Genomic DNA, 17,927 nt, shown 5'->3' with positions numbered 1-17,927 from the left:
AATTCCTAGATGTTTTTCCAGATGATTTGCCAGGAGATTTGATTGATACAGAGATCGAGTTCACCGTTGATGTGATTCTGAGTACACAGCCAGTATCTAAAGCTCCTTACAGAATGGCACCGACTGAATTGAAAGAGTTGAAAGTTCAGCTACAAGAACTGCTAGATAAGAAGTTCATCAGGCCCAGTACTTCACCGTGGGGCGCACCGGTCTTATTTGTGAAAAAGAAAGACGGCTCATTGAGACTCTGCATTGACTACCGTGAACTGAACAAGGTAACAGTGAAAAATAAATATCCATTGCCTCGTATTGATGATTTGTTTGACCAGTTACAGGGTGCCCAAGTGTTCTCCAAAATTGACCTTAGATCTGGATACCACCAGTTGAAAGTCAAGACAGGGGACATTGAAAAGACAGCCTTTCGAAGGAGGTATGGACACTACGAATTTCTTGTTATGCCCTTCGAAGTTACTAATGCACCAGCTGCATTTATGGACCTTATGAACCGAATTTTTAAACCATTCCTCGATGACTTTATTGTTGTATTCATAGATGACATTTTAATTTATTCCAAAAGCACGGAGGAACATGAACATCATTTGAGAATTGCCCTACAGACCCTAAGAGAACCGAAACTGTATGCTAAACTGACTAAATGTGAATTTTGGCTTGACAATGTTATGTTTTTGGGACATGTGATCAGTAAGGATGGAATTTCAGTTGATCCGCAAAAAATTGAAACAGTAGTGAGTTGGCCTAAACCGACAAATGTTACCGAAATCCGAAGTTTTCTAGGCTTAGCCGGGTATTACAGAAGGTTTGTCAAAGATTTCTCCAAAATTGCCCTACCACTGACGCAGTTGACTCAAAATGGGATATCATTTGACTGGACCGATCAGAGAGAATCAGCCTTTCAAGAGTTGAAGACTCGATTGGTGACTGCACCAATTCTTACCCTCCCCTCAGGTATGGATGGTTATACTATATTTAGTGATGCTTCTCATAAGGGTTTGGGGTGTGTTTTAATGCAGAATGGGAAAGTGGTTGCGTATGCTTCCCGACAACTGAGACCGTATGAAAAGAACTACCCAACCCATGATTTGGAACTTGCTGCAGTAGTATTTGCACTGAAAATCTGGCGTGACTACCTTTATGGGGCAACATGTGAGGTGTATGCAGACCACAAGAGTTTGAAGTACTTCTTCACACAGAAAGAACTGAACATGAGGCAGCGGAGATGGTTAGAACTGATAAAAGACTACGATCTGCAAATTCTGTATCACCCAGGGAAAGCCAACACCGTTGCTGATGCGCTCAGCCGGAAATCGATTGAAAATTTAACATGTTTACTCACCGGGCAGAAAGAATTGCTATGTGACCTTAAAAGACTTGAAATTGAGATTGTTTTGCGTGAACAAGGTGGAACAATAGCCGCTATTTCTACTCAACCAGCACTGATTGAAGAGATTAAAGAGAAACAGCAACAGGATGACTTCTTGAGAAAGATCATCGACGAACGGAAATCTAAACCGAGGCCAGATTTCAAATTTGGGAATAATGTGTTGAAATTTTAGAGAAGATTGTGTGTACCGAGTGATTCTGAACTGAAAAGAAGAATTTTGCAAGAAGGCCACAATTCAAAACTGTCTATCCATTCAGGAAATACAAAAATGTACCAAGACTTGAAACTAACTTTCTGGTGGCCGGGAATGAAGAAAGAGATTGCTGACTTTGTGTCGAAATGTCTTCATTACCAACAAGTCAAAGCCGAACATCAACGACCCGCAGGTTTACTGCAACCCTTACCGATACCGGAGTGGAAATGGGAACATATCACTATGGATTTCATTGTTGGTTTACCTCGCTCCAGTAAAGGTATGGATTCAATTTGGGTTATTATTGATAGACTGACTAAATCTGCTCATTTCTTACCTGTCAAAACAATTTATAATGCGGACAAATTGGCTGTAATCTATATTGATGAGATTGTTAGATTGCATGGAGTGCCTGTGTCCATTGTTTCTGATAGGGACTCGAAGTTTACATCGAGATTTTAGCGAAGTTTGCAGACAGCATTGGGTACTGAACTGAGACTAAGTAGTGCATACCATCCTCAGACAGATGGTCAGTCAGAAAGAACCATCCTGACTCTAGAGGATTTACTGAGAATGTGTGTTCTTGATTTCTAAGGAAATTGGAAAAGCCATTTGCCTACAACAACAGTTTTCACCCGAGTATTGGTATGACGCCTTTTGAGGCCTTATATGGCAGGAAATGTCGATCTCCTATCTGCTGGGCAGAAGTTGGAGATGGGCCTTTGCTTGGGCCCGAGATTGTATAGGAAACCACAGAAAAGGTGAAACTAATCCAACAGAGACTGAAAACCGCACAAAGCCGACAGAAAAGCTATGAGGATGTCCGAAGGCGGGACAGAGAGTATGAAGTAGGTGATCATGTTTTTGTAAAAGTGACACTGATGAAAGGCCAGACTCGTTTTGGAGTCAAGGGTAAGCTAGCGCCGAGATATGTCGGACCGTATGAGATTATTGAAAAGATTAATCCGGTGGCGTATCAAGTAGCACTTCCTCCTGAAATGGAGCATATGCATAACGTGTTCCACATTTCAATGTTAAGGGATTACCTTCGGGATCCCTTCCATGTGATTGTGCCTACCCGTGTAGTGCTAAGTGACGACTACACTTATGAAGAACGGCCTATTCAGATTGTGAACAAACGGATCAAGAAGTTGAGGAACAAAGAGATTCCGTTAGTGAAAGTTGATTGGCAAAACCATGGTGGCGTGTATACCACTTGGGAAAGGGAAGACGATATGATCAAGAGATATCCTGAACTATTCCCACTGAATCCTGTTTTCTTCCAGAATGAAGGTAACTCGAGTTTGGAGGACCAACTCTTTATAAGGAGGGGAGACTGTAATAACCCTCACCACTGATTAGTGCTAATCTATGATTAAGCATGTTAACTGACTGATTGACTGAAATTCTGAACTGATTGATTTAGTATATTAGTTTAAATGCATTTCTATTTGTTGACTGTTAAATGATCTGTTCATGTTTCATGTTTTAAACTGCAAATTGAAGGCCTTATCGGCAGCCGAATCTGAAATTGATTAATGCTTTGTGTTAATTAGAATAATGTGATTTTATGGTATATTTAATTGAAATATGATTTGGTATGATTAAATTAGGTTATTTATTGATAAATTACAAAAGTTGGACTTATCTACAAGTTTGTCACTTAGTGGTTTGAGTCCAGACCATCCCTTACTACTTCATTCATGTTTGTTATATCATCCATTCCATCTTTAGAGGCCAAACGAGAGAGAGAGAGAGAGAGACTTAGAAGAAAATTGAGTTCAACTAGAAAACCTTGCTTGAATTTAGAAGACTTGAAGAGGAGATTGCAAAATTAAACTCCCTTTTTGTCAAGCCAACCAATGTACCTCACTGCGAGGTTCCAAATGCTGCCAAGCTAAGGCTGCTTCGGGGTGTTTTAGATTCCCCTTTTTTTGTCTTTGTTTTGTATACACTGTATAGACTGTTACTGTACTGTTATGGTAGGGATTTGGTCCCTAACCTGAATGTCTGTAAATGATGTATGTATATACTGTTTTTGTTCTGAATGTGAACATGTTTTGAAAAGTCTTTTTGCATACAGAATGTCACAGCTCATTGGACATCTTTTAATTACTGTTTTGGCTTCCGCCAGCCCCTGTGCTCTGTATTACTGTTTTACTGTTAAGCAGGCCTTCAGTAATCTCGGATTACTGGCCGGTTACGGTACTAAACCCATAGGGGCAGGTTTGAGTCGTGACACTGGGCCACCATTCTAGGCTTGTCGACAACCCTGGAGGCCCTCTAGGTCAAGACCAGTGCTCCAGTTAACTTCGGCTATGCTCTCTCCTTCGTCTTTCCCTGTCGTCTTCTCTATTTAGTTGTTTTCTGTCGTCTTCTTTGTCTGTGTCTCTTTTGTAAATAACAAGGAAAATAAATAAATAAACCATAAAAATAAAAATGCAGCAAAAAAAAAAAAGTTTTAAATTCTTTATGCTTTCTTTGTAATCGTTGTGTCTTTCCTTCCACTATTATCTTGCGGGTTTGTGATTGAGACTAGTTTTTTTTTTAAGGGTTCATTAGTATGGTATCAATGGCAGACTTTCCCGGTGTGTCCATTGTTTCTCAAACACCTAAGAGTGAGAGTTTCATTATCTCTACTAATATGACTGATACCCTCAACCCTAGTCTTAAAATCACCACCTCTCTATTCAATGGGCAGAACTATCTAGCGTGGTCACAGAGTTTGACTATCTTTTTGAAGAGCAAAGGGAAGATGAGAAATGTGGATGGCAGGATATAAGCACCTACTACTACAGACCCGAGTTATGATCAATGGGAGATCACCAACTCCCTCATTATGAGTTGGTTGATCCATTCTATGGTCCCGAAGATTGAAGAGGGCTATCTTTCTATGGACACTGCATAAGATATTTGGGAGGCCGTGGCTACTACTTACTCCCAGAAGGAGAACTTCTCACAAGCTTTCGAGTTAGATCGCTCCATTAAAAGGTCGGTACAAGGTGAGTTGACTATCCTCCAGTATTTTACCTTTCTTAGCAATGGGTGGAAACGGCTTGATCACCTTCAGGATTACAAGCCTGTTTGTCCCACTAATTCTGCGGGTTACCAGAAGTTTGTGGCGTAGGAGCGGGTCTTCAAGTTCTTAGAAGGCCTAAATGTGGACTATGATAAGGTTTGGAGCAAAGTACTTGGTATGGATGTGCTTCCTTCTTTCCAGGAGGCCTTTGCTTTTGTGCAAAATGAGGAGAGTCGCCGTTCTGCAATGCTTTCTTCTGCTAGTATTGATCGCTCGGCCTTGGTTTATGCACCCCCTTGAGATGGAGACCATGTGTCTCGTGGTTTTTTTCCTTCCTCTGGGAAGGATAATCTTTACTATCACTACTGCCGTCGACCTCACCACACCCAAGAAACTTGTTGGAAGTTGCATGGGACTCCTTCTGGTGGCAAAGGAAACCGTCCTGGTACTCGCGGGAGTCGGACTGGTCAGTCCAAAGGCCGAGGAGACCGTCCTGGTACTCGGGCACATCTTTCAGACACTGTTAAGCCACCATCTTCATCTTCGATTGTCTCTCATGCTGCTGGTGTTTCGGGATTATCTGCTTCGAATTTTGAGTTTGCTCTTCACCACTTGCTAGACCGTTGAGCCTCCATTTCTGCTACAGGTGCACCCTCTTCTTCCTTTATTACTTCAGGTAACTTGGCTTCCTTTCCATGTGCATTGCTATCTTATACACCTGTACCATAGATTATTGACTCTGGTGCTTCCGAACATATGTCTAGCTCCTCTAATTTATTTTCCGAGTATAACCCCCCCTCAAGTTAGGAAAAAGTGCGTATTGCTGATGGTACTATGTCGTCTGTGTCACAGAAAGGTTTAATTCATGTCACATTTTCCCTTCATTTGTCCTTTGTCCTCCATGTTCCCAATTTTAGTGTTAATCTGTTATCTTTGAATCGTATTACCCATGACTTAAATTGTAGCATGATATTTTTTTCAGATCATTGTCTTTTTCAGGACCTTATCACGAGGAAGAGAATTGGCAGTGGTAGAGAGGAACATGAGCTATACATTCTGGATCAGACTGACCAGCTAGCTCATTCATCTATTTAGTTACCATCTACCAAGGAAGACATTTGGCTGTAGCACCGTCGCTTAGGACATCCCTTTTTTTATTACTTAAGCATTTATTTCCTTCTGTTTTTGAGAAAAGTAATGTGTCAGATTTTCAATGTGAGTCTTGTCAACTTGGAAAACAACATAAAGCTTCTTTCGCTCCTTCTCTTAATAAAAGTTTAGTTCCATTTTCTTTTATTCATTCTAATGTATGGGGTCCATCCCGTTTTGTGTCTTTAATGGGTCAAAAATGGTTTGTTACCTTCATAGATGATTGTTCCAGGGCCACTTGGGTCTATTTGATGAAAGATAAAAGTGAGGTATTTTCTGTGCTTCAAAACTTCCATAAACTGATTTGTACTCATTTTGGGGCAGTTGTCAAAATTCTACATTCTGATAATGGGAGGGAATATATTGACTTTGGTCTTACCACTTACTTCGCCACTCATGGCATTATTCACAAGACTTCATGTACTAACACCGCTCAACAAAATAGTGTTGCAGAACGCAAAAATTGCCATCTCCTTGATGTCGCCCATTGTCTATCCTTTGAGATGCGGGTTCCTCGCTCCTATTGGTGGGAAGCCGTTCTCACTGTCGCTTATTTGATTAATTGTCTTCATATCCAAGTCCTTAAAAAACAAACACCTCTTCAAGTTTTGTTCGGAGTCTAACCCTTCCGGGTTCTCCATTTCTCCTAAGACTTTTGGCTGTGTTTACTTTGTCCATAATCATTCACCCACTCGTGGTAAATTGGATTCTAGGTCTCTTAAGTGTGTTTTTCTGGATTATTCTGCCACCAAAAAGGGCTATAAGTATTATCATCCTCCCACTCGCAAATAGTTTGTTTATATGGATGTCACCTTTTTTGAGTTTCAGCCTTACTTTTTGGCCTCCCCGGTATCACAGTCATCCCTTCCGAGGGAGCCTTGGTGTGAAGAGATTCCTATTTCACTTCCGCCAGTGGTTGAACAAATAAAGAATGATAAGCCAGTAGTTGTTATGGAAAAGAAAGCAAGCAAAGTTTATATCAGAGACAAGAACAGACAGCAAGTCACCTAGATGCAAGAGACTACTTTCCTTCCTCCACTGCCAACTTCTTCTCCGGATAAGTATACAAAGTCACCCTCTCTCCTGAGAGTCCAGGTAATTCTAATTCCAATGCTCTTATTCCTGATTTTTCAGATCTTGATGTTCCCATTGCTAATAGGAAAGGAGTTAAGTCATGTATTCAACATCCTATTAGTAATCATGTCTCTTAGTTTAATAAGTCTTTCTGTCTAAAGTGTCTTCTGTGGGTCTCCCTACCAATTTTCAGGATACTCTCTCTATTCCTGAATAGAAGCATGCCATGATGAAAGAGATGAGAGTTCTCAGCAAGAGTGGCACTTGGGAGTTAGTGGAGTTACCTAGAGGCAAAAATCCAGTTGAGTGTAAGTGGGTGTACAAGGTAAAACACAAAGCCAATGGTTCCATAGAACAGTACAAAGCAAGACTGGTTGTCAAGGGTTTCGCTCAGACTTATGAGGTGGATTACCAGGAGACATTTGCACCAGTTGCTAAGATGAATTCTGTGAGAATCTTACTCTTTCTTGTTGCAAATTTGGATTGGTCACTTCATCAATTTGATGTGAAGAATGCCTTCCTTCGTGGAGACTTAGCAGAAGAAGTCTATATGGATATTCCTCCTGATTTTGCAGATGCTAAGTCCAATGATAAAGTATGCAGGCTCCGAAAGTCACTTTATGGGCTAAAGCAGTCTCCTAAAAGGTTTGAAAGGTTTTACCATGTGAGGAGTGTTGCACAAACAAGGTGTGATCAGCTTGACTTTGCTTGAACCCATATTTCAGCATAGCTTGAGCAAACCTTTCAAACCATAGATCTAATTGTCTATGTTGATAATATTGTTCTGACAGGAGATGATATTGAGGAGATTCCTCGTTTGAAAGAATACTTAGCCAAGGAGTTTGAAATCAAAGACTTAGGCTATTTGAAGTATTTTTTGGGCATTGAAATAGCTCGGTCCAAGGATGGTATCTTCATGTGCCAGAGGAATTATGTACTTGACTTGCTAAAGGAAACGGGAATGCTTGGAGTAGACCACGTGATACACCTCTAGAACCAAGCCAGAAACTAAGTGAGGATCAAAAGGGAGATCCAGTGGACAAGGGGAATACCAGAGGCTAATGGGTAAGCTCATATACTTATCTCACTCACATCCAGACATTGCCATTGCAGTGAGCATGGTTAGCCAGTTTATGCATGCTCCGACAAATTTTCACTTAGAGGCAGTTATGAGAATTCTGAGATACTTGAAGGCTTCTCCTAGAAAGGGTCACTATTTCTCAAAACATGGACCCCTCAGCGTGGAGGCATTCACTGATGCAGATTGGGCTAGATCAATCACTGACAGACAATCAACTTTGGGATATTGCACATTTGTTGGAGGCAACCTAGTCACATGACGAAGTAAGAAACAGAATGTGGTTGCTAGATCCAATGCTAAGGCAGACTTCAGAGCTATGGCTCAAGGTGTATGTGAGTTGCTATGGATTAGACTATTGTTGGGAGACTTGGGTTTACATCAAACAGATTCCATGAGATTATACTGTGACAACAAAGCCGCAATCAACATAGCTCATAATTCAGTTCAAAATGATAAAACTAAGAATGTGGAGATTGATAGGCATTTCATCAAGAAAAAGCTCACTAATGGCACCATATGTATTCCTTTTGTGAAGACCGGGGACCAACTAAGCAGATATTCTCACCAAGGGACTAGGGAGCAAATCATTTAATGGCATTCTCAACAAACTGGGCATGAGAGATATCTTCGCACCAGCTTGAGGAAGAGTGTTAGAATAGGAAATAACATTGTGTGATTTTATTCTTATTTGATTTTCTCCCGTAATTGGTGTAATGGGCTGGCCCATAATTTATGCCTTGTGGCACTCCTATAATTACTGATTATTATCTATATAAAAGGGGATGAGGTCTAACTCATACCCTAATTCTTTCTCTTCTCTAAATCTACAGACTTCATTCCAAGGGGACAATAGGATGCTCTACGAGACTTGGACACCTTGTTAACTAAATATGAAATATACACTTGTACATTTGAAAAACATAGGGTGGTGCCATACAGAAACCGTGGGAAAATGAAAAATTATTAAGTCCCTGTGCTACCAGAGCGAGGAGAAATCCAGCAGCCCAAAGATATCTATATACTCATCACTTTGATAGGAACTTGTTAAGAGAAAGGTCCAGCAAACTGTTGAGGCTCTTCAAAACTTGGAAAATGGAGACATCTAGCAGCCTAAAAATATATACATATCAACTCCATAAGAGATTAGTTCAGACATCAAAGAAATCTCTACACATCTATAATGTTTCAATTCTTTCTTCCACCTTTTTAAATCTCAAACCTACAACAAAACCTTTAGCCCACCACATAATGAAGCATAGCCAGTATTACTCCAGCTAGTAGTCTCACAAATCTCCACAATCCACTGGATGGTATTTTGAGGCAATCCTAATTAGAGGGCAGGTGTTGGCACCACAGTAACATTTCCCTATTGCAACCCAAACATCATGGATTCAAAACACAAAAACAGCCTATCACATGGGGAGGGGAGTAAGGCTGCATACATCTAATCGACCTTGCATTTGAGGGAGCCTTGTGCGCTGGCCTGGCCCTTTTGTTTTAAGTGTTTTCACTTCTTTCACACCAATTAAACCACAACCTTTTAGGGAATGGAGACAGGTTCCTATAATGAGGAGCTTTTTAGGACTAAGATTTGGAGCAACCATAATCTAAAATGACTTTTTACTTAGAAAAGGTAAAACTTATAGTTCATAGTAGTACTAAACCAGCAGGCATCAATGGAAAAAGGCTTCCAACAACACAGGAGCAAGAGAATTGCAGAAGAGAAGGCAGAGTTGGGGATTTCAAGGAGGAGATACTTATATACATGTTACATCTCAGAGTGCCACTGTAACATTTATCACTAGTAATCTTACATCATAAGGGATTAAAGCTTTGTTGGGTTGAGTAATATTATATTATGTGACTTCTTTTTCATTAGTAATAACACATCCCAAAAAATAGGTTCAAGTCGCAGGAATCAGTCTCTCCACAAAAGAGCAGAAGCAAGTCACCCTACCTACTACCTATCCTAGATCCTTCTCTAACTGGGAGCCTCGTGCACAGGTATGTCCATAGTACACCCCACAAAAACATACAGTAGAATGTGAGGAGATATTTCAAGGCTTGGAATTTGGGCCCCTCAATCCCCCAGCCTAGTTCCAGTCCTCATGAAACGAATAGAGTTGGACAGTACAAAGTGTTTGCAATCTAACAATTATGCCAGTTTGACACTTGTTGATGTGCTGGCAGAATATAGAAGAATGTGACATTCTAAATCCTTTTGTGCAACCCACCACATATATACATTAAAAAGTGCTTTGTGGAAAAGAAAGCAGAATACTGGACAGAGGCTATCTAAAGTACGAACCTGCAAGGCAGTTTCCAGGTCCGAAGGTGAGCAGTCACCTGAAAAGGTTCTCATATATGCTCCAAGCTTTGTTCCAACTTCAGCTCTCTTACCAGCAAGCATATCCATTAGAACTGATGGTCTATAACCAAAAACACCAATTTCTCCAGCGATGGTTGAACCCATTGAGCATGAGAAGTACTCATTTTCTGGCAGTTCAGATAAACCCCCATATGAGAACCCTGTGAAGAGAACCTATTTAAACAAAATGTTAATAGTAATTACTATTATGATATGACCGATGCTAGAGGATATTCACTCATTTAAATCGACAAGCAAACAAATAAATAATTTGGTAGAAACTAGGTTAAATATCTACTGTATCAACATGCTAGCCAGTGCATAGGGATTCCAGTTAATGTTTGTGCCATAAACTGGCAGTACATGCTTCTTTGTAGATTAGCTCTTTCTCAAAACAATGAATTTCCTGTATATGTATACAAAAATGTAATATCATTAACATTTCCTGCCAAATTCTTATTTAATTTGAAAATTTGAATTTACACTCTTCTATCTTTAATTCTTTAGTGAAACTTCTAATTGAATTCTAGGTCTGTGTTCTATGTCAGTATAAGATAGTGTCAATAAACCATCTCACCCATGCACAGGAAATTCAAAATGCAAAATTTTTACTATATTGCCCACACAAGCTTATACCTGGTCATCGAAAAAGTCCGTATACTTATAGCAAACTCTCATGCCATTTGACAGAATTAGCTCAGTAGCTCCAATATTTGAATATTCAAACTGCTGCACGATATCCCTGAAACAAAACATATGAGCAAGGTTTAGATCATATATTCAACCTGCTGCACTATCCCATAGGTACACATAATGATGACAAATAACCAATTGTTATGATTTTATCAACATTCCAACTCATTATAATAATTCATGCGAGAAAGTGATGGCTATGTTGCATGGACTAGAAGTTGGTACCAAATTCAAAACAAATTATTACTAGTTTCACTCATTTCCCTATATAAGAAATATTGCAAATGTTTGAAACACTAGTTGTGTTTTTCCTAACAATTACACTCAAAGAGTACAGAGAACATCTCAAATTTTGAGAAGCAGAAACATCTCAAATTTCAAAGCATTCAGACGTGTCTACAAGAGTTCAAGAAATTTGGGATACGTATTTTTTAGTTCAAAATAGATGCAGGTATATATAATGTGTATATATCTAATGTATGGATATTTTTAGGAAATGTTGACCAATCTCTGCAAGTATTCAAAGATTATTGGAACCTTTTTTCAATCGGCGCCGAGTATTGGAACCTGATACAAATATGATTTGTAAACTGCATGCTATGAGAACTTCAATCATTGCCCTAAAGAGGTAAATTATGTGAGTATTGTATATGATTTGATAAAAGTTGGAACCCCATATGCCTTGGGGAAGTCATTGAGACTAATGCAAATTCTTTGACAATCATAAGAATATTGACAACCTCGAGTTAAAAACAAAGACAAAACAGGATAACAATATTCATGGTTGCAAGTAATTATGGACATTGATAGGAACCTTTCTGTAACCTAATTTATCAGATCCCCCTCTAGTCTTATTTGAGGGAAGAGGAAGTGAGGTCTGTGTGTGTGGCTTGGTTAGAGTGAATTGCTTCAAAAAGCATACTTAAACATAGTTCATCGAATTTAAATATTTGAATATGGATAATTGTGCATGCCATAGGTAAATTTAAATTTATCCCATTTTTCTTAGAAAGTAAAGCATCATCAGTTTCCAAGGATTTGACCCCTGGAACACAGCGGATAGAATGACCATGTTCAGACTTCAAATAATATTACTTATGGATTTACTTACGAGTTTTAAAACGGTTGTATAGAAGTAATTATCATTGGCGTTTGTAGATAACTTTAAAAGACTTTTAAACTGCATTTGGTTATTAAGACTAAAAACTCGTCATCTTATAAGCCTCACAGGGGACCATCGAAAAAGAAACAAGTGCAAATATTTCTGCAGCAAAACAATGTTACTGTTGTGTGCATATAGAAAGAGTTACAGATCAATGATAATTTTATTTCCTTACGAAAATTGTACCTCAAAAGTGGACAGAGGAATAAGCATCCAAAATATGATTTGAAGCAAATAGACCCAATCAAGATTATGCATAGAAGCCAAAAAGTACTATAAATACACCATTGTGTTTGACAATAATGCTTTTGAGAACTCACAAAATTTAAAGGATGAACATATGACTACAAAACAAAAGAAATTGCTGCAGAATTCCTAATAGTTCGGGGTTCTTATATTTATTAGCAGATAACGTAAGAGTTACTGTAGTGTAAAGAGAGTAGAAGTTTACCCTGGATTTGGTTTTATATTAACAATTTCTTCTGGGATGTGCTCATCATCCCAAGGAGGTATGCTTTGTTCTTCCTCAAGAGAATTGATCATTGGCACAACAGTTTTAAGATCATCCATTGTTGCAGTAGCCCGAGGTTCAATGGTCTTTATAACACAGCTACATGATGTTCGAAAATTCTCCGCATACTTGGATACCTCAGATGCCGATATATCTATGCATATGTTAGATGTTACAAGAGCAATTAACATATTTCCACATCTTATTTTATACAGGAAACCGAAAACCAGTAAATTTAATAATGTTACATTAATAAATACTCACGAGGTAGTATAGTTTTTTGAAGTTGTGCTTCATACTCAACCCCAACAACAGGCTCATTGCGGAGAAAATGCTGGGAAATTTTTAAAAAGAAGTGTAAATTGCTGCCAGATTTCATAAAAACTGAATAAAAAAATAGAAAATCAATAACTCGTATATACTTGTAAATATTCATCCCTCAGGCTGGTTGATTGCATTTGATCACGTTCCAAATAGGCAGATTCAATCTCTGACATTAGCAAAGCTCGAGCAACAGAAATTTCACGTTCAGAAAATCCATGCAGCCGAACCCTAGCAACCTGAAATGCAGGGCATTAATAAAACAAAGGAAAAGCAAGTACATCCCTACATCAATATTAAATACACACCTCAGTAAGAATTGATTTTAGGGCCTCAATAGTCCCTTTCTCTTTACAAGATGAAGTCATTATATAGGCTTTCACTGGACGAACTAGGACATCAGCAGCAGCAGAGCATGAAAAATATGGAGGATCTTTTCCACGAGATATTTTAAAAAACCTCTGATTTAAAGCATGAAAGAACATCGACTCTGCAAGTAAATTTCTGTAGTCCTTCACAGTTTTTAACTCATCCACAGGCATCTTACAACTGATCATCACTGCAGACTGTTATACAGAAATTGGAAGTAAGATTTCTAAAACTAAAATTTTCATGTGCTAGTTTAATGCACTTGCATGTTGATGTATTCAGAAGTAAACCAAAATCTACGTAATTGGATGAAAAGTCCAGTCGCTACTAACCCCAGCAGCTTCAGATTCAACAAAACATGAAAAACGGGGTTCTTCATGAGATGGAACTGGAAAGAGAGGTATAAGTGGAGGATCTGGTGATGAACTTTTATCTCCAAAGTGGGTCCTTATTAACTCAACTACACTCTGAGAGAGAGAGCCAGAGAAAGACAGAGAGTTAACAAAAGTTCGACAACAAATAAACTTCTTTGTATAAGAGGAAAATCTAAATGTTAGCATATTCCAACCTGTGTATCAGAAAAATCTCCAACAGCTATCACAGCCATATTGTGTAAATGGTACCACTTCCCATAAAATTGCTTCACAGTATCAGCAGAAACTGTCTGGATTACCCTTTCTAACCCAATTGGTAAACGCTCAGCATACTGCAATCAACAAATGAAATTTTACAAGGGCACAAACCTAATATAACTCCCGCAAAAAACCAAATATCAAGTCATCAATCAAATAAATATGCATTTGTAACTGACTCAAGGATGCTCAATGAAGCAATGATACTAGTAAAACACAAAACTATAATACAATACAATTTGAAAAACCCAGAAACCATTTTTGCAAAGAAGGGGGAAAAAAAAAACTAACAAACAAACAAGGCAAAAAATGCAACAGCCTTTTCTATGTGTGTGAGTATTGCTACATACATAGTTGAAATGACAAATAGCAACTGAAATAACATATCGAAGATGTTAACATTAAACAGAAGATGTGAGCACAATATTAACATTACAAGGGAGCAGTGATCTTTATGTGAAGATGATTCAAGTTAGTTTGAAAGTAAATGGTCAAACAAGCTCCAACCATGCAGGAAGAATCAAGTACAACGACCATGTAAAGAACCTCACCAGTTCATGAGACTCAAAATTGATAAATTGGTAGAGTTTAAAAATTACCTTAGAACCTTCCATCATCAGAACCCAATGTGCATCCTGCATCCTTCCATTTGCATTGCGGTTCCCTCTGTGCTCCTCCATAACAGCCCCTCTTTCTTTCTCCAAATCGTCTGTCGAGACTCGCACCTAAATGGCAACAGGTGGTAAAAAGAATAAAGTAAAAAAATGAAACTATGAAGATTATCACACAACAGAGAATTGGTTGCTACCTCCGAGCTAAATTCTGCCAAGATTGAAATGGCCTGAGATAACAATTCCGGCTTGTCAATAGGAACAAACAACTCATAAACGGTTTCATCAGCAGATGTGACTGCATTCTGACAAGGGCCAAATTCTGCCCCAATACTTTCAAGAAATTTAACGATATCATGATTTGTGTATTTCTTTGTGGCACTAAAAGCAAGATGCTCAACTATATGAGCAACTCCACGTTCATCCTCCTCTTCCAAAACTGAGCTGCAACAAATTTAACGCCTCAAATTGTTTAAAAGTTCAAAAAAGTAGAAATGATTATAAAGGTATGACTATAAGCATGTAGACCCGGAAGAGAGGAGAAGGAAGAGAATCATCCAGTTTATTACTTCACCTGTCGCCACCTCATTTAAATGTTAAAATATTGTAATCCTTTACTGTTTAAAGATAATGATCGTTGCCCATTTTGTTTAAGAGTCTCATATACATTTTACATAGAGAAATAAAAGGTCCTCACCCCATTCTCTATTTTTTCTTCTCTTCTTCTCTTATCTGCTGCCCTTCTTCACTATTCCACCCCAAATTCTCAACCCAACCAAAACCCCTAACAATGAGACCATCAGGTGCAACGACATCCAAATCAAATTGTTCATTTTCAAAACCCTAGTGGTCGAGATCAATACCCCCTCAACACTGAATGGTGAAATCATCATGCATTGTGTTGGAGAATTACCCAAATCACTTGGGCAAAATAATAATAACAATAAATAAATAAATAAATATTCAAGTGAATTTGTCCAAAAAACCCAAGAGTGATGGTTTAGGGACGAGGAAGGAGTAAGAATTATCCCAGTTTTTTAAGAGAGAATTAAGGGAGAGATGGCCAATGTGGAAACTAAATTAGGGTTTGGAAACAGAAAACTTAGCTGTGTTCGATATGAGGAAGGTAGAAAATAGAGAGATGAACAAGTTATTTCTCTTTTTCTTTTCATCTCTCAAGATAATCAACATTACTTTTTCAAACGGTACAATTTTAGAGCCATTAGACATCATTGATGAAAATGTAGCATCATGATGAAAGAAGTCAAGAGTATTCTGGATATTAGTAGTCTATTGGGGAGATCATCCCTATAATGAACTATTATGAAATTGAAATTGTGATATTTTTCTTGCGTAGTATTAGAGTAGAATTATTAGAATAAATACAAAAACAGTTTTTCAATACTTTGCTTACTTCTTAAAGAAGAAGAAAATATTGATATCAAAGCAGTACTCTACTAGTTCAGAATTTGTCAAATTAACGTATCTTTAATGTGTCAACCATGTGTCTCATTCATATCCTATCCATACTTCATAGAAAGTAAGGATTGATAAGAATATATAATGCTAGTAAAAATGGGTTTCAACAATTGAACAAGTAAGTAAACTTATGTACACCACTTTTGTATCTAACACTTTAAACTCGAAAGGAAAATGCAAATGACGAGTTGTGGACTGTTTTGTTATTTCAATATATATTGATCAAACTATATATTGAAATGAAATTTTCATAGGACCTATTGAAAATTAAAAAGTAAATTGTCTACTTGGTCTTAAACTTTCATTTCTAAAGATTACTATCTTACATAAAGAAAATATCGATGGTTTCCCACCATTCATTGTGCTTGCCGCTAGTGTACATAATCGGTAAGCCCTTTCGCATGTAAATCACTCATGCCTCCCCTTTTTCCACCTCCTTTTGACTTGCTTGAATTAACCATTAATTATGCAAAGTTTTCTTTCTAGTAGAATGCAATCGGCCATGAAAAATTACAATCAATTTTCTTTGGGTAAATTACAAATCCACCCCATGAGATTTGCTTGAAATACAAATTGCCCCCTATGGTTCTAGAAAATACATCCTGTCCCTTCAAATTTCTAATTGCATAACAAATAATCTATTTTATTAATAAATTATTAAGTCAATCAATACTTTTTAATAATGACAGATTTATATTTCATTTAACAATTCTAACAATTTTATTGTTGCATAACAGACTAGTTAGAATTTTTTCTCTTTTTTTTTTTGGTTAATTCTATAAATAAAAATATTCTAGGGAAAATTGCAATTCAGTGAAAGTTTTCAAAAAAAAATTCAAATCAGTAGTAAAATTTATCAATTTTAATAATTAAAGTGATAAACCTTTCCATGAATTTGTAAATATTTTGTGGCATAAAATTTGTAAATATTTTGTGAAGATACCACATATTTGCAATTTTCCCAAAATGCTAACAAGGGTATTTGTAATTTCGAAAACCACCAGCCTAATCCATATTTCAAACAAAACTAAGGATGTATTTGTAATTTACCCATTTTCATTTTTATAAGCTACAATCAAATTCGTAAAATGGAATCAATTTCGCAAAACGCCAAGTACATTCAAAATCCCATCATAATCACCCAAACTCCAAATTAATTCAACATAATTTAAACTATCCACAATTACAAACAAGCACAAAAACTAAACTTGCATCAAATTTCCTAATTCCAACAAATTGAACACACAATGCGCACAAAAAAGCAAAAAATAGTTAGCCCTAAAACACTTACCCAGCCTTGACAGCAAGTGCTAGAGCAGCTCTCATCTTGGGTTTGGAATTGGATCGGACATAGTAGCAGAGACCATTTTCGAGCCTCCCGTAGTCGACTCCAAATGGCTTTTCAGCGAGAACATCGTCCATGTTCGCGTTTACTAGCTTCAGCGACCTGAATCCATGCTTCTTGATCTGCGATGACTCTGCCGGCAACAAATCCATGCTTTCTCTCTCTAGAAACACACGCACTATCCCTGTGTTTTCTCTCTCTCTCTCTCTCTCTCTATATATATATATATATATATCTCTGTATATATTGGGTTTGCTGCTCTCTGGGGGAGAAATGTTTTTTTTTTTTTTTTTTGGTAACGGCAGATACCAATTTTTTCTCCTGTTCAAAAAAAAAAAAAAAAATACCAATATTTTCTATTAATAAATGTTTAAATGTGTAACGTGGGGTGTGGGGTGTACAGACTCATATTAATTTGACAATTTATTTAGTAGAAAATTTAAAATTTATAGAATTTTTTATTTCTATTTTTTGTGAAAAAATATATATATTTAAAGTAAATTACATCTATACTCTTG

At 37.6% G+C, this 17,927-nt stretch overlaps 1 protein-coding gene across 1 annotated transcript in view; it reads right to left on the bottom strand.

Moving 5' to 3' along the window:
• LOC114311735 (Insulinase (Peptidase family M16) protein) overlaps positions 1–17,653 on the bottom strand; it is a 32,945-nt gene extending 15,292 nt beyond the window's left edge. Inside the window, exons 1-11 of the mRNA XM_082902883.1 lie at positions 17,356–17,653; positions 14,783–15,029; positions 14,574–14,699; positions 13,911–14,048; positions 13,675–13,809; positions 13,282–13,539; positions 13,075–13,212; positions 12,917–12,986; positions 12,593–12,806; positions 10,923–11,028; positions 10,227–10,460 (exon numbers count right to left, since the gene is read on the bottom strand). Of these exons, the coding sequence (XP_082759009.1) occupies positions 10,227–10,460; positions 10,923–11,028; positions 12,593–12,806; positions 12,917–12,986; positions 13,075–13,212; positions 13,282–13,539; positions 13,675–13,809; positions 13,911–14,048; positions 14,574–14,699; positions 14,783–15,029; positions 17,356–17,561 (1,872 nt within the window). The 5' untranslated portion in view covers positions 17,562–17,653. The remainder of the gene's footprint in view (positions 1–10,226; positions 10,461–10,922; positions 11,029–12,592; positions 12,807–12,916; positions 12,987–13,074; positions 13,213–13,281; positions 13,540–13,674; positions 13,810–13,910; positions 14,049–14,573; positions 14,700–14,782; positions 15,030–17,355) is intronic.
• Between the last annotated feature and the right edge of the window lie 274 nt (positions 17,654–17,927).

Source organism: Camellia sinensis, chromosome 13 (genome assembly GCF_055761805.1).
Source record: "Camellia sinensis isolate YWXY chromosome 13, ASM5576180v1, whole genome shotgun sequence".
Classification (NCBI taxonomy): domain Eukaryota; kingdom Viridiplantae; phylum Streptophyta; class Magnoliopsida; order Ericales; family Theaceae; genus Camellia; species Camellia sinensis.
Note: the sequence above shows the minus strand (reverse complement) of the source record. Positions and strands in the feature narration are given on the sequence as shown.